We start from the raw sequence: 21569 nt of genomic DNA on the forward strand, positions 1-21569 counted from the left end.
TTATTTTATTTGCCACTGCAACATAGATTCTCTTGAGGGAGTTACCCATGGAGTTACTTAGTTACCTTCCTCCTGGCTTGATGTTAAACTTCCCAAACTTTTTCTGTCATGGAACCCTTCAGAGGTCTCCCCCCACCAGCCGCAACCCAAACTCCGACCCTGATTTTTTACTAAGCATTGGGAGCCCACAAACCTCTTCCTTCTTTCATCTACTCCTACTACCAATACCTGCATATTTCATATAATGCAGTAGGCTTGGAAATAAAGAGAAAGCATTTTAAACATAAGCACAAACTTTCATTTTTGTATAAGAAAGATACTGTATATAACCACAAACATATTTTTTGGTTCAGGAAAATATTGCACTTACACCAAAAGTGATGAATGAAATTATTTCCATTTTTGTGCATAAAATACAAATTTTAGAATCAGGCTTTGTGTTCAACAACTAAATACATAAACTGGGCTTTAAGGGCAGGATTAAAATAGGCTTATCAATAAACCATATAATGATTATAATTGCATGTGGAGTTGGAGGCACCGGCAGGTTGAGAGGCAAGTGCTTAAATAAACAAACAAACAAACAAACACACTGTTGCAGTTTTACTAAATCCTTGGTGCTTTATTTTGAAAAGGAATGTTATCTACAAACTGTTCCTGCAAGTGTTCTTTCCTTCTTTGTTAAGAGAGGATGTTGGCATGCTGAGAGAACATTTACAGGAAATCCTCTGTCAGTAAAAGGAAAGTGAAAGCAATTGTGCTCTTTGTGCAATCGACATGGCTGATATTTTTGCTGCTCGGGATCCCATGGAGGATCTCCACAAAGAAGCCACTTGTTCTGTTTGCCAGGATTATTTCAAGGATCCTGTGATTTTAGACTGTGGGCACAACTTCTGCAGAGCCTGCCTGACCCAGACCTGGGAGAAGTCAGGCAACTCAGAGACCTCCTGCCCTCAGTGCAGAGAGATCGTTTCACAAAAGAACCTCAGAACAAATCAACAGCTAGCCAATGTTGCAAAAATAACCAAGAAACTCAGCCTTGAGGGGCCTAAGAAGGCAGAAGGCAAGGAGAAAGTCTGTGAGAAACACAAGGAGCCCCTGAAGCTTTTCTGTAAAGATGACGAAATCCTCTTCTGTAAGATGTGCGACAAAGAGCACACTGATCATCGAAGGATTCCTCTGGTGACAGCAGCTGAAGACTACAAGGTAAGAAACTCTTGTGGAATTTGACGAGGGAAGGAAACGCCTTAGGAAGCTTCCTGGGGAGGTCTATGAAGATGCATTTCCAATAGGAATGTTTATCTGTACATAGTGGATGCCAGTGGGCAAACAAAATTTTCAACTGCTCACTTTCTAACTTTCCATAGAATCACAGATTTCAAAAACACTCTAGTGTCAACCTCCTTCCATGTAGGAACACATGATCAAAGCACCCCTGCCAGATGGCCATTCAGCCTCTTTATGAAATCTCCAGAGAAGGAGACTTCACCACATTCTCCAGCTGCAGCTTAGTCCACTGATGAACAGCTCTGACCCTCAGGAATTTCTTCCTAAAGTTTAGCTGGAATATTCTCTTCTGCAATTTTAATCCATTGTTAATTTGTCCCAGGGCCTTTCCAGACAGCGCTTTATCCCAGGAGCATTTGCGTTTAAAAAACGTGAATGTTCCTAGGGCCCTGTCCACACTTTCTGGAGTATTTATTTATTTATCGTGTCATCAGCAACCATACCATTGTGTTACAATTCTAACAGAACAAAACAAACACACAGATTTAAAAAAACAAAACACAGATTTTGCAAACTTGGTAGTTGGTTAAATGTCCTTTGACCAGTATCTGGCCACTTGGAGTGCCTCTGGTGTTGGATTCTGACTGTCATCTGGGGTATCATCTACAAATTTGACAAACATGCCCTCTATTCTGTCATCCTTTATTGATAAAGGTGTGGAATAGCAATAGCCCAAGACTGAGCGTCATGGAACTCCCACTAGATCAGTGGTTCTCAACCTTCTTAATGCTGTGACCCCTTAATACAGCCCCCCCCCCCCAATTTTGTGGTGACCCCTAACCATAAAATTATTTTCTTTGCTACTTTGTAACTATAATATTGGCTACTGTTATGAATTATAGAATCATAGAATCATAGAGTTGGAAGAGACCTCATGGGCCATTCAGTCCAACCCCCTGCCAAGAAGCAGTAATATTGCATTCAAAGCACCCCTGGCAGATGGCCATCCAGCCTCTTTTTAAAATGTAATGTAAATATCTGTTATTCAGAATGTATTTTCATTCACTGGACCAAATTTAGCACAAATACCTGAAACATCCCAATTTGAATACTGGTGGGGTCGGGGGCTGGATTGATTTTTATCATTTGGGAGGTATAGTTGCTGGGATTTATAGTTAATCTGCAATTAAAGAGCATTCTCAACTCCACCAATGATGGAATTGAACCAAACTTGACACTCAGAATTTCCATGACCAACAGAAAATACTGGAAGGATTTGATGAGCACGGACCTTGGGTTTTGGAGTTGTAGTTCACCCACATCCAGAGAGTACTCTGGACTCAAACAATGATGGATCTGAACCAAACTTGGCACAAATACTCAATATGCCCAAATGTGAGCACTGGTGGAGTTTGGGGAAAACAAACCTTGACATTTGGGAGTTGTTGTTGCTGGGATTTATAGTTCACCTACAATCAAAGAGCATTCAGAACTCCACCAACGATAGAATTGGGCCAAACTTCCCACACAGAATCCTGATGCCCAACAGAAAATATTGTGTTTTCTTCTGGTCTTTGGTGACCCCTTTGACACCCCCTCACGACTCTCTCAGGGGTCCCAACCCCCAAGTTGAGAAACACTGCACTAGATCCTTCTCTCTAGGATAAAGAGAAGACATTGAGAAACACGTTTCTGAAGATAGGGACAACATTTTTAGTCCTCCAGTCCACTAGTACTCTGTTCTCCAGGAATTCTCAAATTGATTCCAAAATTACTTCTGCCCTTTTTTTAATAATATCTCTTTGAATGTAATTTATCTGGCCTTGGAGATTTGAATTCATTTAGATTAGCCAGATATTCCTGTTCTTCCCCTTTACCTATTCTACATTGTCCTCTTCTCCATCATCCCCAAGTTGAGCACTGTTAACTTTTTGGAGAAGACTAAAGTAAAGAACTTGCTAAGTAGTTTTACCTTTTCTTTGTCACCATTAGCATTTCTCCATCAGCTGCATGCAGGGGCCCTACCATTTCTTTCTTCTTCCCTTTTATTGTAAATATAACTTTTTAAAAAAACCTCTTTTATTATTTGAATTTCTATAGCTCACACTTCACTTTGGCTTTTCTGGCTTTCTCCCTCCTACACATGCTAGCTATTTGTTCAAATCTTGGTTATGTTTAGCTTAGAGAGGCAAATATTCAAAGGGGGCATGAAAGCCATGTTTAAATATGTGAAAGCATGTCACATTGAGGAACAGGGGCGGCTCGTCCATTACGCGAAGTAAGCGGTCGCAGAACACTGCTTTTTGCCAGGGGCGCAGAGGCGCCTCTGTAAATGCCCCTCGAATAACATTTTAGGAGCGCCCCCTCAGCTCACAACAGCCCTAGCAGTCCGGCTTTCTTGCCTCGCTGCTGGGCGATCCTCTTCCCAAAGGGGCCGGGCCCTTGAGCCTCACCTAGCCCCTCTCATTCCTGCTCCACCTGGCCACCGGGTGCACGAGCAGAGCCGGCACTCAATCATTCTCTGCGTTCGATCCCTTCCCCATGACCGGCTTCCTTTCCCAATCCCCCAGTGCTCCACCTGCCTCCTCTCCTCTCCCCAATCTGCGGGTGGACCAAGGAGTGGAGCCGCCGCACCTGGCCCGCTTCGGGTCCGGAGGCACGTCTGAAAACCCCAGCGTGCGCACCAAAAGTCGCCTCTTCTCCTGACTTTCTCTTCAGCCATTGGGACCAAGAGAGAGAGAGAGAGAGAGAGAGAGAGACCCTCCGGCTGGAGGTATCTCCCACCTCCGCTCCCACCTTTATTTTTGCGCCTACCTTCAGGATCGGGAAAGGAAGCCGGTCATGGGGAAGGGATCGAACGCAGAGAATGATTGAGTGCCGGCTCTGCTCGTGCACCCGGTGGCCAGGTGGAGCAGGAATGAGAGGGGCTAGGTGAGGCTCAAGGGCCCGGCCCCTTTGGGAAGAGGATCGCCCAGCAGCGAGGCAAGAAAGCCGGACTGCTAGGGCTGTTGTGAGCTGAGGGGGCGCTCCTAAAATGTTATTCGAGGGGCATTTACAGAGGCGCCTCTGCGCCCCTGGCAAAAAGCAGTGTTCTGCGACCGCTTACTTCGCGTAATGGACGAGCCGCCCCTGTTCCTCAATGTGACATGCTTTCACATATTTAAACATGGCTTTCATGCCCCCTTTGAATATTTGCCTCTCTAAGCTAAACATAACCAAGATTTGAACAAATAGCTAGCATGTGTAGGAGGGAGAAAGCCAGAAAAGCCAAAGTGAAGTGTGAGCTATAGAAATTCAAATAATAAAAGAGGTTTTTTAAAAAAGTTATATTTACAATAAAAGGGAAGAAGAAAGAAATGGTAGGGCCCCTGCATGCAGCTGATGGAGAAATGCTAATGGTGACAAAGAAAAGGTAAAACTACTTAGCAAGTTCTTTACTTTAGTCTTCTCCAAAAAGTTAACAGTGCTCAACTTGGGGATGATGGAGAAGAGGACAATGTAGAATAGGTAAAGGGGAAGAACAGGAATATCTGGCTAATCTAAATGAATTCAAATCTCCAAGGCCAGATAAATTACATTCAAAGAGATATTATTAAAAAAAGGGCAGAAGTAATTTTGGAATCAATTTGAGAATTCCTGGAGAACAGAGTACTAGTGGACTGGAGGACTAAAAATGTTGTCCCTATCTTCAGAAACGTGTTTCTCAATGTCTTCTCTTTATCCTAGAGAGAAGGATCTAGTGCAGTGTTTCTCAACTTGGGGGTTGGGACCCCTGAGAGAGTCGTGAGGGGGTGTCAAAGGGGTCACCAAAGACCAGAAGAAAACACAATATTTTCTGTTGGGCATCAGGATTCTGTGTGGGAAGTTTGGCCCAATTCTATCGTTGGTGGAGTTCTGAATGCTCTTTGATTGTAGGTGAACTATAAATCCCAGCAACAACAACTCCCAAATGTCAAGGTTTGTTTTCCCCAAACTCCACCAGTGCTCACATTTGGGCATATTGAGTATTTGTGCCAAGTTTGGTTCAGATCCATCATTGTTTGAGTCCAGAGTACTCTCTGGATGTGGGTGAACTACAACTCCAAAACCCAAGGTCCGTGCTCATCAAATCCTTCCAGTATTTTCTGTTGGTCATGGAAATTCTGAGTGTCAAGTTTGGTTCAATTCCATCATTGGTGGAGTTGAGAATGCTCTTTAATTGCAGATTAACTATAAATCCCAGCAACTATACCTCCCAAATGATAAAAATCAATCCAGCCCCCGACCCCACCAGTATTCAAATTTGGATGTATCAGGTATTTGTTCTAAATTTGGTCCAGTGAATGAAAATACATTCTGAATAACAGATATTTACATTACATTTTAAACAGAAGCTGGGTGGCCATCTGCCAGGGGTGCTTTGAATGCAATATTACTGCTTCTTGGCAGGGGGTTGAACTGATTGGCCCATGAGGTCTCTTCCAACTCTATGATTCTATGATTCTATAATTCATAACAGTAGCCAATATTATAGTTACGAAGTAGCAAAGAAAATAATTTTATGGTTGGGGGTCACCACAAAATTGGGGGGGGGGCTGTATTAAGGGGTCACAGCATTAAGAAGGTTGAGAACTACTGATCTAGTGGGAGTTCCATGGGGCTCAGTCTTGGGCTATTGCTATTCCACACCTTTATCAATAAAGGATGACAGAATAGAGGGCATGTTTGTCAAATTTGTAGATGATACCCCAGATGACAGTCAGAATCCAACATGACTTTTAACATATTAGAGAGCTGGGCCAAAACTAAGAAAATGAAATTCAACACAGAGAAATGTACGGCACTTGGGGTGTGTGTTTCTGTGAAGTGTTGCTGTTACCTTCCAATGAAAACTGATTTTTTGTTTCTTTGCAGGATTTGATGGATCTTCATCAGCGTTGCCTGGTGAAGGAGGGAGAAAAGGTTCTGGAATATAAAGCAAAGACAGAAAAAGAAGCCCAAGACCTGCTTGTAAGTATAGAAGGAAATGTGATTATGGGAGGAACACAACTTAAAACAATGTGTAAAAACATGTTATAAAATACAGCTTCATCGTGCAAATCTTTGGACGGTATGAAGACTGATCATGAATCCCACACTGTGACCTTGAGTGAGTTGCCAATTCTTAGACTCAGAGGAAGGCAAAGGCCACTCACCCTCTGAATGCATCTTGCCAAGAAACCCCCTTGATAGGGTCACCATAAGAGTGAACTGACTTGAAGGTACACAACAACAACAACAACGAGAGTTTTACCTGATAGTTTGTAATGAAGCCTCTGTTGAAATTCCTACACAACCATTGACGTGCCAGAAGCCCTCTCTATTTTTCACTTCAGCAGCTGTATCTTAATGTAATACTCATGTACTTGCTTTTCTTTGTGCTCTCTGCAGATGCAGACAAAAACAAAAATGGAAACAACCTTAGAAGAAATTGTAGAAATGCGGCAGTTTCTGGATAAACAGGAGCAACATCTCCGGGCCCAGCTGGAGGAACTGAAGAAGCAGGTTGCAAGGAAAAGAGATGAACACTTGATCTTACTTTCCCGGGAACTTTCCTCTCTGGAAAGTCTCATCCAGGAGATGAAAGAGAAATGTCAGCAGCCACCAGCAGAACTGCTGCAGGTAAGACGGGACAGAAGAAACTAGCTGGTGGGTCAAGGGAAAGCTAGATAAAAACAGTAATATTTTGGAAGATCCATTACAAAATATCTGCTCTTTCGTTATTTTGAAATCAACTGGGCATTGTTTTGGTTAAGCCCAGCTGCCTGCCTTTTGAATCTGCTTTGATGTTGTTATAGAGTAGGTATCCTCAAACTGCGGCCCTCCAGCTGCTTGGGTCTCCAACTCCCAGAAGCCCTAACGAGCTTGTTCAATTATCAGGAATTCTAGGAACTGAAGGCCCAAACAACTGGAGGACTGTAGTTTGAGGATGCCTGTTATAGAGGGTGCCTGGACCCGTTTACACACCACAAATATAGAACTATATTTCTTTTTAACTGCCATGGAAACATCCAGTTGAACCCTGCATTTCCAATTTGGCCTGGGAGAGGTAGAAGTCTCAGCCAGAGCACTCCAGTGCCTTTTCAAACTACACATCCTAGGGTTCCATAGCAATTAAAGTGAAATAACCATTAGATTTGTCTAGTTTGATGAGGGCCCCCAAAGTCTACCACTACACCACTGGCACAGAAGGAGTGAAAGGAATAAGCCTGATGTACTGAGAGACAATTCTATTCTATACTAGCTGTACCTGCCACACGTTACTGTGGCCAACTTTCCCTCCCTCTTTCTCTCCTTTCTTTCTCTTCTTCCTTCCCTTTTTTCTTTCATTCTCTCTTTCCTTCCTTCTCTTCCTCTTCCCTTCCTCCCCCTTTTCCTTTCCCTTCCTCTTTTCCCCCCTTTCTTCCTTCTCTACCTATTCTTGGACTGCAACTCCCAGCAGTCCTCCTGATTGATTGATCTATCTACTCATCTCTATCTATCTTATCTGTCTGGAGTATTACTGAGAGGTGCAGTCGAGGAATAGGAAATTGGAAATGTGCAGGGATTGGGATGCTCTCAAAGAAATCCAAGGAGAAGAAAGCTTTCATCTTGGAAGCAGTGAATTTGGATCATCCTCCTCTCCTAAAGAGCCTGGTCTATGGGATTCGGGAAGCTGTAGTCCGGACAAGAATGTGGATATGCTATTGTGTGCTTTGTTTGCCGGGGGAGTCATTTTTGCACATGTGCTGTAGTGTCTTTTTGCTTTTTGGCTTTTAAAATCCCTTCCATTGTGTTTTTCAGTGTTTTTATGAGTGATGGTCACTCATTGGTCTCATAGGTGTGTTGTGTCCAAATTTGGTGTCAATTCGTCCAGTGGTTTTTGAGTTATGTTAATCCCACAAACTAACATTATGTTTTTATTTAAATAGACTAGCTGTGCCCTGCCACGCATTGCTGTGGCCTATAGTAAAACTTATCAAAGTTGAGGTAGATATCTGGACTATTATGAAAGAGAGGTCCCTACCTATTCCTTCCCCCTTTTCCTCCCCCTTTCTCTCCTTTCTTCCTTCTCTACCTATTTCTTTCTTTCACTACTTGGTTTCATCCATCTCTCTTTCCTTCATTCCCTCCCCCTTTCTTCCTTTGCCTTTCTTCCCTCCCTGTTTGCTTCCATCTTTCACTTTTTATTTCCTTTTATTTTACCACCATCATAACAATAACAATAATGCAATGCATTGCCTCTGGGACCTGACACCTCTCCCATTCCTCCAGGGTCTCATAGGAACAATTGCATAATAATAATAATAATAATAATAATAATAATAATAATAATAATAGAAATAACAACCTTTACCCGCCACGTGTTGCTGTGGCCAATCTTCCCTCTTTCTCTCCTTCTTTCCCTCCTTCCTTCCTTCCCTCCCATCTTTCCTTCTCCTCTTCTTTCTCTATCTCTTTCCTTCCTTCCCCCTTTTTCTTTCTTTTCTGCTGTCTCTCTTTTCTTTCCTTCCATCTTTCCTTTTCTTTCCTTTTCTTCTTCCTTCTTTCTCTAACTTTCCTTCCTTCCCCCTTTTTCTTTACCTCCCTTTCTCTTTCTTCCTTCTTTCCTTCCTTCCTGTCTTTCCTAGATTTTGACAGGGCGGGAAGGGGCGGGGTGGGGTTTGGAGGTAGCGTGAAGTAAAAGGAGGTAAGATTGGGGTGGGGGAGTGATGGAGCGTGGGGTTGCGTGTGTGTGTGCAGCGGCGGGGGGAGTGATGGAGCGTGGGGTTGCGTGTGTGTGTGCGGTGGCGGGGGGGGGGAGTTATGGAGCGTGGGGTTGTGTGTGTGTGTGCGGCGGCGGGGGGAGTGGGGTTGCGTGTGTGCGTGCGGCGGCGGGGGGAGTGATGGAGCGTGGGGTTGCGTGTGTGTGTGCGGCGGCGGGGGGAGTGGGGTTGCGTGTGTGCATGCGGCAGCAGGGGAAGTGATGGAATGTGGGGTTGCGTGTGTGTGTGCGGCGGCGGGGGGAGTGGGGTTGCGTGTGTGTGTGCGGCGGCGGGGGGAGTGATGGAGTGTGGGGTTGTGTGTGTGTGTGCGGCAGGGGTGTGTGTGTGTGCCGGAAGCGGCGCGGTGGGGATTGGAGTGGGCATGGTTTCCGCAGAGGGAACGTTGGCCGGAAGGGCATGTGCGCGCGCCAGGGAAGTTGCGGCTGGGCGCCAATGCGCATGCTCAGTTGTTTTGCCGTTTTGTGAGTGTGTTGTGGTGTTGTTTTTCATTTTGAGTAGATACGTTTGTACCTTGTGGGTTGTGTTATGGGCATGGGAATTTTGGTTAAGTTTCGTTGGGGTTTTTTTGAGTTTTGTTTTTTTGCCGTTTTGAGTGTGTTGTTGTGTTGTTTTTCATTTTGAGTAGATATGTTTGTACCTTGTGGGTTGTGTTATGGGCATGGGAATTTTGGTTAAGTTTCGTTGGGGGATTTTTGAGTTTTGTTGTTTTGCCGTTTTGTGAGTGTGTTGTTGTGTTGTTTTTCATTTTGAGTAGATATGTTTGTACCTTGTGGGTTGTGTTATGGGCATGGGAAATTTGGTTAAGTTTCGTTGGGGGATTTTTGAGTTTTGTTGTTTTGCCGTTTTGTGAGTGTGTTGTTGTGTTGTTTTTCATTTTGAGTAGATATGTTTGTACCTTGTGGGTTGTGTTATGGGCATGGGAAATTTGGTTAAGTTTCGTTGGGGGATTTTTGAGTTTTGTTGTTTTGCCGTTTTGTGAGTGTGTTGTTGTGTTGTTTTTCATTTTGAGTAGATATGTTTGTACCTTGTGGGTTGTGTTATGGGCATGGGAAATTTGGTTAAGTTTCGTTGGGGGATTTTTGAGTTTTGTTGTTTTGTCGTTTTGTGAGTGTGTTGTTGTGTTGTTTTTCATTTTGAGTAGATATGTTTGTACCTTGTGGGTTGTGTTATGGGCATGGGAATTTTGGTTAAGTTTCGTTGGGGGTTTTTTGAGTTTTGTTTCCTCGTTGGATTCCCCTAACAAATTTATATATATAGATATAGGATATTCCAAGATGCACTGGGTGTATGTGTGAAACCTAAATACCCTCAGACATGTTTAGGATTTTGATTCATTTACATTTACAGAGAATTACATGGATAAGTTAATTGAAATCAAAACTCTTATTTAGTATTTTTGTAAACCACAAACTTGTTAATAGCTGTTTCCTTTTTGTCAACCCTGCATGTCCTGAATTTAGACTCAGGAGACTGAGGAGTGCTTGGTAGAAAGGAATTCAAATTGGTAGGTGTCTATCTGTAGGGATGGACTGCCTTCTCATTCAATAAAGAATCAGATATGTGAACAATGATATTCCTCCTCTTTTGTTCTTCTCCCCTCTAGGATGTGAAGAACCTTTTACAGAGGTAAGTGGATCCCAAGCCTTTCCATTGAACATAACAGGTGGACACTATAATCTTCTGTGGAATTAAATGAAAGGTCACAGAAAAAAATATTGCCTTGCTTTTGACCTTATGGCACTCTTGTCACTGCCATAGCGAGATCCCTACTCATTGTTTTTTTGGTATTTGTTTACTCAGCAATATTTATCCTGAAATGGAAAGCTATCCCTGTATCATTTAGAAAGGTAATTTGCAGGAATGTCCACCTCCCTCCAATTGTCAATCTATGTTAACAACATTTGGTAGAACAGTAGCCAATTTGGCAATAGGAGCAACAACAAGAACAGGTTGGAAGGGATGTGCATTCTGACTGAGTTCCTAATATCTTCCACCACAATATTTCTACTGGACATCTGTCTGCTACCCAGTGCATAACACATCTCTCAGCCAATCAGGATGCTTGATATAAAGGCCCTTACCACCAAGGAACTACTTTGTTCAGGGAAGGGGAAACAGGGAATTTTAAAATTCCAACACTTTAAAATACCAACACTTATAAGGAACTCACAGGAGGGAGACTGATAAATCAGGGGAAGATATAACTCTCTCTGTGTGTGTGTGAGAGAGAGAGAGCAGTACATGTGAAAAAGATCTTGGAGTCCTCGTGGACAACAAGTTAAACATGAGCCAACAATGTGATGGGGCGGCAAAAAAAGCCAATGGGATTTTGGCCAGCATCAATAGGAACATAGTGTCTAGATCCAGGGAAGTCATGCTACCCCTCTATTCTGCTTTGGTTAGACCACACCTGGAATATTGTGTCCAATTCTGGGCACCACAATTCAAGAGAGATATTGACAAGCTGGAATGTGTCCAGAGGAGGGCAACTAAAATGATAAAAGGTCTGGAGAACAAGCCCTATGAGGAGCGGCTTAAGGAGCTGGGCATGTTTAGCCTGAAGAAGAGAAGGCTGAGAGGAGATATGATAGCCATGTATAAATATGTGAGAGGAAGTCACAGGGAGGAGGGAGCAAGCTTGTTTTCTGCTTCCTTGGAGACTAGGACGCGGAACAATGGCTTCAAACTACAAGAAAGGAGATTCCATCTGAACACGAGGAAGAACTTCCTGACAGAGCCGTTCAGCAGTGGAACTCTCTGCCCCAGAGTGTGGTGGAGGCTCCTTCTTTGGAAGCTTTTAAACAGAGGCTGGATGGCTGTCAGGGGTAATTTGAATGCAATATTCCTGCTTCTTGGCAGAATGGGATTGGACTGGATGGCCCATGAGGTCTCTTCCAACTCTAGGATTCTATGATTCTATATATCTGAATGACATCTGAACTGAGAGGTTTTGTAACTGTTTCTTCAATTGGGGTATGCTGCCACTTTTTCTAATATTCAGGCTGAGAGGATACTTAGTAACACTCTTCTGTGTTACTATGGGGTTTATTTTCCTCAGAGGGTTTAAATATCAATGACATTCACACACAGGCTATGGTACAGAGTTAACTATAACAAAACTTTTATTTAACAGGTTTACATTCCTCTGGTACAAATGTGTGATGGTTTCAGAAGTAGTTCAGTGCTTGAATTACAGGTTCTAGTCATAGAATCATAGAATCAAAGAGTTGGAAGAGACCTCATGGGCCATCCAGTCCAACCCCATATTGCCAAGAAGCAGGAATATTGCACTCAAATCACCCCTGACAGATGGCCATCCAGCCTCTGTTTAAAAGCTTCCAAAGAAGGAGCCTCCACCACACTCCGGGGCAGAGAGTTCCACCTCTGAACGGCTCTCACAGTCAGGAAGTTCTTCCTCATGTTCAGATGGAATCTCCTTTCATTATCATCATTATTTTATTGACACAAAACCTTTAAACTGGGAAACTCTTATTATTCCACTAAGCAGATTCTCCAGTACAAACAGCCCAATTCTCCAGGGTCTGTTTACACCAATAGTTCTTCCTTGAAGCAACTATTAAGAATTTATCACAAGCTAAACTTCCTTCTTTTTCCCTTTTCAATTCCTAACTGCTATCCCCAAACTCCAACTGTCAAAACCCAACTGCCAAAACTCAAGCCTCAGAATTCAAAAAGGTACCTTTTTTCTTTATCTGAATATTAGGCTCCGCCCCCTATTTGAACCAATCCTGGCCATCTACCCTTTTCTTCCTTAACAAGGACACGCCTCCCCTCTAAGAAAACCTAACCTAAGATGATGTCTCCCTGTTTCCCTAATCTAAAATGGCCGCCGGGCTTCACTAGGCCCATATCCTAACTGTTAAAGGCAAGGGTTCACCACACTTGAGCTCTGAAAAGATGACGGCAATGACAATAGTGGTTCCATTTCCCAGAAAGACAAAAATTGGTTTAAAGAATCATTAAATCATAGAGTTGGAAGAGACCTGGTGGGCCATCCAACCCCCTGCCAAGAAGCAGGAAAATTGCATTCAAAGCACCCCCAACAGATAGCCATCCAGCCTCCATTTTAAAAGCCTCCAAAGAAGGAACTTCCACCACACTCTGGGGCAGAGAGTTCCACTGTTGAACAGTTTTCACAGTGCTGAATTTTTTCCTAATGTTCAGATGGAATCTCCTTTCCTGAAGTCTGAAGCCATTGTTCCATGTCCTATTCTCCAAGGCAACAGAAAACAAGCTTGCTCCCTCTTCCCTATGACTTCTCTTCACATATTTATACATGGCCATCAAGTCTCCTCTCAGCCTTCTCTTCTTCAGGTTAAAAATGCCCAGCTTTTTAAGTTGCTCCTCATAGGGCTTGTTCTCCAGACCCTTGATCATTTGAGTCGCCCTCCTCTGGACACATTCCAGTTTGTCAACATCTCCCTTCAATTGCGGTGCCCAGAATTGGACACAGTGTGATTCCAGGTGTGATCTGACCAAGTCAGAATAGAGGGGTAGCATGACTTCCCTAGATCTAGACACTATTTATATAAATTGCCTCTAATTGAAACCACCACTGTACATTTGAAAAGGTATTCCCAATTATCAGGTATACATGGTATTTCTGTTTTTGTTTGTTTTTTTTTTTTGTCCTTCAGTGGTTGACTGTGTTTTTAGGAGGCAAACACACAAATACTTTCTTTGGTGTGTACTCCTGAACTTCTGAAGTTTTCTTTTTACCTTAAGTTTTTTTTATTTGCACCACTCAAGGATTCTGGATTGGATTTGTGGTGGATGTTGTTGTTGTTCAGTCGCTTCTGACTCTTCATGACCTCCTGGACCAGCCCAAGCCACAGTTTCCTGTTGGCCGTAGCCACCCCCAGTTCCTTAAAATCAAGTCAGTCACTTCAAGGATACCATCAATTCGTCTTGCTCTTGGCCGCCCCCTTTTCCTTTTTCCTTCCGTTTTCCCCAGCATCATTGTGTGGTGGATAAACTTTCTTTTTCCCCACTAGGTGTGAGGAGAGGCAAACATCCGAGAAGCCAGTGGCTTTCCCTCCGGAGCTGAAATGGAAGATCCGGGAGTTTTGTGATCTAAATTCCAGTCTAGTTGGCGTCATGAAGCCATTCCGAGGTAAAGAGATGTGTCCGCAAAGAATTATGCTGGTCTCTGCATTGGCCTAAGCTTGGGGTAGAAGCAGTGGGCCTCTTTCTTCAGACCCAGGCATTATTTTTTTCCTTTTTTATTAGAAGGACAGTCTATGCACAAATATGAACACATAGAGAGAGATACCACTACTGGTTTAATATGCATTTACAAATATACAAGTTAATGAAATAGATTTGTTTTTCAGTTTTGCTTCTTTTTACTGTAAATTTGGTGTCGGAGGCAGAAACAATGTGGGGAAAAAATAGGAATGAATTCCAGCACAACAGGGGAAAAAAGAAGAGGAAAATTTCCACTTCATCACATTCACTAAATTCCACTGAGTCCTACACTTAAAATGTGGTAAACCACTGTGTTCATCACATTAGATTGGGTTAAAGTGTAGGGTAGGTCATTCTTTCCATCTTTTAAGTGTGGGGGCCAGCACTGTTTTCAAACTTTTCAGGAGGTGATGGAGATTTTTTTTTTGTAATGTATGAATGTAGATGGGCAAAATGTAGATGGGCAAAATGGTCAGTTCTCTAATGTGATGGAATGTAGTTGTTCCCAGATTTACAATGAAACATTTCCCCAATTTGTGGGATGAACCAAAAATTCCCTTGTAAGGGAAAGTTCCGCCATCACCTTTTGCTCACTGAGTTTTTACTTTGCCAGAACAATTTCTTTTTTTAAAATAGCCCTTCTTTTCCCTTCCCCTTCCCCTTCTCCTCCCCATCCCCTTCCCCTTCTATAAATAACATAGCTCCATACTATATAGATCTGGGAGTTATAGCTTCCTAAGATCCACACCCTTTTCTGGGTGCATCTGCACTGGAGAATAAATGTAGTCGAGACACTCTTTAAATAACATAGTTCCATGCAGTGCAGTCCTAGGAGTCAAAGTTTCCAGAGGTACATGAACCTTCTCTGGGTGCATCTACACTGTGGAATGGATGCAGCTGGACCTTACTTTAAATGCCATATAGACTGAAAGCTCAAGGAATTGAAGACACGTACCAGCTGACATTTCAAAGAGAGGAGGTTTTTTAAAAAACAAAGAACACAGGGGAGGGATGATAGGCAGGGCGAAATCTCTACAGTGTGATGGCAAATGAATGGAAATAATACTGAGTACAATTGAGCCACACGGATAGATTTAACAGTGTGATGAAAGTGGGAAAATCATCCATTTCATTTCTAAATGGAGTATGACTGAGCACTACTCTAATGGATACTTCCCTGTATTGTCGAAGGGTTTCATGACCAGAATCACTGGGTTGTTGTAGGTTTTCTGGGCTGTATGGGCATGCTCCATAAGCAGGCATGTAAGCAGGCTGAAGCCCCCAAAGCCCCCCCCCCCCACGAAATTCTCATGGTGGTCTGCGAAAAGGCCTTACTGGTACATTATTTAAACTGTTATGTTTATTCATATGATCTGATCACCATGCTCAATATATCTCATATGCATGGGGGTATTGGGGTAACGATACAAAAGGTTTGCTAGGGTAGACCCTCTTTCACTCAGACTCAGCTCCCCCCCCCCCCCCCCCGAATCAAAATTCTGGCTACGGGCCTGTCCATAAGCATTATCTCCTGAAGTTTCACCTGCATCTATGGCAGGCATCCTCAGAGGTTGTGAGGACCTCATAACCTCTGAGGATGCCTGCCACAGATGCAGGTGAAACATCAGGAGATAATGCTTCTGGAGCATGGCCATACAGCTCGAAAAACAACCCATAAACACTGCCCTGCTTTAATGTGATGAAGCAAACTGTTAAATCCAAAAAAAAAAACCATAAATAATATGCACATTTGAAATGAAACAGATAAATGAAGTACTTTTTCCATTAGTACATGAAGATATTTTGAGTCTAGAAGCCATTTCAAGGCCTCTGGGCAAGTGGATCCAGGAATTCGTTATTTCTTTCCTCATTTCTTACGATTTCCATTTTGGTAAAGGAAGCTGGTGATGGAAGCTTCCCTGCTCTTCTCTCTTTTCCTATGTTTTGCGGTTCAGGCATGATGGGTGGGAAATGATTGCACAACTTAATTGTCAAACATATAACAGAACATCTTACAGAGGAAGAATCATGTCAGAAGCAAAGTGTAGTCCTGCCTCCTTCAGCTTGTACCATTCTTCCAGTACCACAAACTAGTATTTGTTTTGGTTTCTTTTTAAAACATTTATTTCAGATGTCTACTGTGAATGGATGATGCGGTGCCTAGTCTTATATCTGTTTTGTTTTTTGTTTTGTTTGCTTTCCCAGATTCTCTCATACCTGGACTAGAACTTCAGAAAGGTAAATTTCCAATGGTGGACAAAAGTCACAGGAGGGATGGTGCCATTTGCCTGGTGGCATTTCACTGAATCAATGTTATTCTCCCTTCCAACTCTCCCTATTCCTTTGGGAGGCTATTAGTTATCATTTCAAGGGTCAGCACCGGGGATTTTAACCATTTTTTCAAAATGTGTGTTTTGCTGAGGGAATTCCATGGTTTGAAGGGCAAAATTTATGTATATAATTAATTATTTATTTCCTATTTATATCCTGCCTTTTCTCCACCCGAAGGGGACTCAAGGCGACTTTACATATAGGCAACTATTCAGTGCCTTAAAACAACACACAGTTAAAATAAACATTATAATTGGAATTAAAATGAATGCTCATTAAAACGTTTAAAAAACATTACATTCATTGTTAAAACCATGCCATCCACAATAAAAATATCTCCTCTGAGGTATTAAAGAAATCTTACAGCTACAATGTTACAGTGCCAGAAAACCATGGCTCTTATGCAATGAAATACCACTAAAAACAATTATTAAAAAGAGTGAGAATGGAGGGTAATAGAATGATATGATAATAGAATGATACTCATTGAGTTGTAGTCCTGGGAAAAAGGTGGGAAAAATCTATTATTATTATTATTATTATTATTACTACTACTACTACTACTACTACTATTAAGGCCTCCACGTGGTAGCAGCAGTGGCAAGCAAAGAGAGGGCATCTGGTGCAAACTATAGGGAGCATAAGGTAAAGGTAGTCTCTTGATATTAAGTCCAGTCATGTCTGACTCTGGGGTGTGGTGCTCATCTCCATTTCTAAGCCGAAGAGCCAGCGTTGTCCGTAGACACTTCCAAGGTCATGTGGCCGGCATGAGTGCATGGAGTGCCGTTACCTTCCCGCCGGAGCGGTACCTATTGATCTACTCACATTTGCATGTTTTCGAACTGCTAGGTTGGCAGAAGCTAGGGCTGACAGCAGAAGCTCACACCGCTCCCCGGAATCGAACCTGCGACCTTTCGATCAACAAGCTCAGCAGCTCAGTGCTTTAACCCACTGCGCCACCGGGGGCTCCATAGGGAGCATACAACGCCCATTTTAAAACAGCTTAACTGGCTGCTGATAAGCTGCCGAGCCAAATTCAAGGTGCAGGTTATAACCTATAAAGCCCTAAACAGTTTGGGCCCTGCCTATCTTTGCGATCGCATCTCCCTCTATGAACCGCCGTGAACTTTAAGATCTTCCGGGGAGGCCCTCCTCTCGCTCCCACCACCGTCACAAGCGTGGCCATATCTTTTTCTACCAATTACCCAGGTTACTTCCTCCTATTAGGCCCCAGAAATGAACAACCATAGACTGTACCTAATTTCCCGGGCCCTCTACAAATTGCACTAGCCTTGGCCCGGCCTTTTAAATTGCCTTGAACAGGCAGGATTATTTTAAATATATATGTGCTATCGTGATTTTTAATGCTTATATTGCTTTGTTAATTTTATGTTTATGTTGTTTACTTTGTATGCATTGATGATATTACTTGGAAACCGCTCTGAGTCCCCTTGGGGAGATAGAGCGGGATATAAATAAAGTTCTGTTGTTGTGGTGGTGGTGGTGATGGAATAATGAAGGAACAACCTGATCCCAAAAGGGACCAAATGCAGCCAAGATAGAGCAGTGCCAACTGAAGCAGGCGCCCACAAAGGGCACAGGGTAATATCCTGTTTTCTAGACAGATCCCACACAAGTAGAGTTCGGACCTGCCAACTGAAGCAGGCGCCCACAAAGGGCACAGGGTAATATCCTGTTTTCTAGACAGATCCCACACAAGTAGAGTTCGGACCCTCTCATAATGGAGTCTTTATCATGATTATAAAAAGGATATATTATTGTGAGTGGAATGAAGTTGATTCTGTGGTGTCTTAACCCTTTCTGTGCCAGTTCTCCTTTCAACTCCTTCTGCTTCTCTTTGCTTTCCTTAATCTCTCTCTCTTTCTGTCTCCAACAGCAAATGTCACTCTGGATCCAGACACAGGGAATCCCTGGCTCATCCTGTCTGAGGATCGCAAAAGTGTGAGACAGGAACTGAAGCCTCAAGACCTGCCTGACAATCCTGAGAGATTCAGTCCCCGAGCATATGTGTTGGGACATGAGGGATTCACAAGAGGAAGGCATTTCTGGGAAGTTGTTGTGGGAGCGGCAGGAGGCTGGGCTGTAGGGGTGGCCAAGAAGTCTGTCAGGAGAAAAGGCCCTGTTTACATTGGTCCTGAGGAAGGGATCTGGGCCGTGGGCAAGTGGAGAGGTAGATACCGTGCTCCCAGCCTCGCTCCTAGTCCTCATTTCCTGCTGAGTGAAAAGACCAAGAGGGTCCGAGTCTTTCTGAACTACGCTGCAAACCAGGTGGCCTTTTATGATGCTGATACGGGAGACCAGATCTGCGTATTCGCAGATGTCCCGTTCTCCGGGGAGACAGTCATCCCGTTCTTTTATGTTCAGAAAGATGGCTACCTTGGAATCTCACCTTAAAGCAGGAAAAGCCTATTTCATGGGACTTATTCTCTAAACCAGGGGTCCTCAAACTTTTTAAACAGAGGGCCAGGTCACAGTTCCTCAAACTGTTGGAGGGCCGGATTATAATTCGGAAAAAAAAGAATGAATTCCTATGCACACTGCACACATCGTATTTGTAGTGCAAAAAAAAAAAAACACTTAAAAACAATACAATAATTAAAATGAAGAACAATTTTAACAAATATAAACTTATTAGTATTTCAGTGGAAAGTGTGGCCCTGCTTTTGGTTGATGAGATAGGATTGTTGTTGTTGTGTGCTTTCAAGTAGTTTCAGGCTTAGGTTGACCCTGAGCAAGGGCCGGGTAAATGACCTTGGAGGGCCGCATCCGGCCCCCGGGCCTTAGTTTGGGGACCCCTGCTCTAAACCTTGATGACAGTATAAGCAATTTATTAAACTCTTCTTGAAAAGTGTTTTTAAAATGAACATTTTTTAAAAATGCTTTTAAAGTATTAAAAACATGACTTCATTGCATGTATTCTACCAGAGAGAATAGGCCTTAAATGTATTAATAAATAAACATAAATTATACAAACCTCAAAGTATATTTTCATCGACTGAGCCTGTTTTCTATTTCTCTAAAACCACCCAGAGAGGAGTCACAAGTCACAGTCTTCAAAATTCCCTTTGATTCATTCAAGTCCTACTTTTCGCTCTCTTTTCACATAGTATCCTGTCTCTTAAAGAGACAGTGGCACATTAATAAGCCTTTAATATTGAAATAAAGCAATTTAAAACCCCTGATGGTGAGATCCAGACTGCAGAAACCGGAACAAAAAGGCACGGATATCAGGTCTGTTAAGCAGCCACTGGCACTAACCTATAGCTGGCTAATGAGTCCGTGCACCTGGCAAGCTAGAAGAGAAGCCAATGTTCCAAAATAATACTCACCAAGTTGGAGAGAAAGCCACTGAGATAGTTCATTCAATCGGCTGATTGACATTCAGTCCACAGTTTCCTGACAAAAGGAGGCGAGATACATACATGGCAAAACAAGCATTTTATACAGTACAGATTCAAAGTTCCCGCTACCACCCAGCTGGACCCAGCTTGGCTGTGATTGACCAAAGTCCGATGAGGAGGCTGGACTACGGCATTCACCAGCCAATAGGAGAGCATGCCTCACCTCCGATACAGATTAGGAGCTCTCCAATGGCTGAAGAAAGGCTGAATGGAAACTTTAAACAATTTCTACATAGTATTATGAATGAGTTACATTGTCCCTCAATCGGAATGAGTTTATGGGATTAAGGAATCCTTGAGTCTTTTATTGTCTTGTTAATGTTTTTTGTGAGTTCCAACTGAGCGGGTGTGATGACTCTTCACCGCTGTCCATTGTGTTCCAACAGTAAGATATTGTTCAATATGATTGGATCATTGGTATCGAAGGAGGTACCTCCATATCTGTACCTCCATATCAGTGGGGGGATGGGTTGACATTGATGATGGGATATGGAGTATGGCCAGAAGTGGCTCAACCCATTACGCAAAGTAAGCATTTGCAGTATAGTTGATTTTGCCCAGGGGTGCTCTTGAGGCGCCGATGGAATGAACTATCTCAGTGGCTTTCTCTCCAACTTGGTGAGCATTATTTTGGAACGTTGCCTTCTCTTTTAGCTTGCCAGGTGCACGGACTCACTAGCCAGCTATAGGGGGAAAATAGACCTTGACATATGCGAGTTGTAGTTACTGGGATATATAGTTCACCTACAATCAAAGAGCATTCTGAACTCCACCAATGATGGAATTGAACCAAATATGGCACACAGAACTCCCATGACAAACAGAAAATATATATCAGTGATTGGTTGGGGGGGATGCCTAAATACTGTTTGCTTACCATTGAAAATTACCTAGGGCCGCCTCTGGGTATGGCGCAAGAGAGAGGATTATGGGGTAGGTTAGTTGATGGGGTAATGGACATGAATGGCAATGAGGAAATGGGGCTTGGGAGCCTACAGAGCAGTTGGAAGGTGATGGTGGGGACTTGGGGTGTTTGTGAGGGGCTCATCTGGTGGATGGGGCCATGAGTTGGCCCCATCCCAGGGCCTTGGGGGCCCACAGAGGGCCGTAGGGGGCCATGTGGCTCAGGAAAAGCTACACCACTGAATGACCAGATCGACTATCCGTAGCAGGAAAGACTTAGCAATGCTCCCCTTTGTGTCCACTATTGATATGAGTTTGGCTTTTCAGCTTGTACTTAAAAAAACCCAACAATTTGCAAGTACATTGGATGCCATTCTGGATTTATGTATTTAGCTGTTGGACATAATGCCCACTTTTAAAACTCATATTTTGAGTACAAAATAAATAAAAAGCATATTTCCTTGTACCAAAATACATGTTTGTGGTTATATACAGTATTTTCTTGTGCAAAAATCAAGGTCTGAGGTTATATTATTATTCCCCCCCCCCCCAAACTACTAGATTACAGGAAATACTCAGGTAAGTAGGTGTAGATGAAAGAAGGAAGAAATTTGGGTTTGGACGGCAGTGGAGGGAAAGAGTCCTTTGAATGGTTCCATGCCAGAAAAGTTTTGGGAAGAATAAAGTTGCCAATTTAGGATCAAGCCGGGAGGAA

The 21569-nt window shown here is 43.0% G+C and overlaps 1 protein-coding gene across 1 annotated transcript; it reads left to right on the forward strand.

Annotated features, from left to right (window-relative positions):
• The first annotated feature begins 738 nt into the window (after window positions 1-738).
• On the forward strand, window positions 739-19831 carry LOC137094764 (zinc finger protein RFP-like). The gene is made up of 7 exons (XM_067465384.1): window positions 739-1206; window positions 6121-6216; window positions 6637-6867; window positions 10594-10616; window positions 14006-14124; window positions 16404-16436; window positions 18427-19831. Exons 1-7 carry the CDS (start codon window positions 778-780, stop codon window positions 18942-18944), a joined length of 1449 nt encoding a protein of 482 aa, XP_067321485.1. The 5' UTR covers window positions 739-777; the 3' UTR covers window positions 18945-19831.
• Window positions 19832-21569: the final 1738 nt, after the last annotated feature.

This window comes from Anolis sagrei, chromosome 2 (assembly GCF_037176765.1).
Source record: "Anolis sagrei isolate rAnoSag1 chromosome 2, rAnoSag1.mat, whole genome shotgun sequence".
NCBI classification, from domain to species: Eukaryota; Metazoa; Chordata; class Lepidosauria; order Squamata; family Dactyloidae; genus Anolis; species Anolis sagrei.

What these genes read in the sequence shown, in the direction of transcription:
- LOC137094764 (XM_067465384.1), top strand. Translation starts at nt 778, where the DNA reads ATGGCTGATATTTTTGCTGCTCGGGATCCCATGGAGGATCTCCACAAA. An exon ending in CACCAGCAGAACTGCTGCAG is followed by an intron (nt 6,868 to 10,593) that starts GTAAGACGGGAC and finishes TCTCCCCTCTAG; the next exon opens with GATGTGAAGAACCTTTTACA. An exon ending in TGGACTAGAACTTCAGAAAG is followed by an intron (nt 16,437 to 18,426) that starts GTAAATTTCCAA and finishes TGTCTCCAACAG; the next exon opens with CAAATGTCACTCTGGATCCA.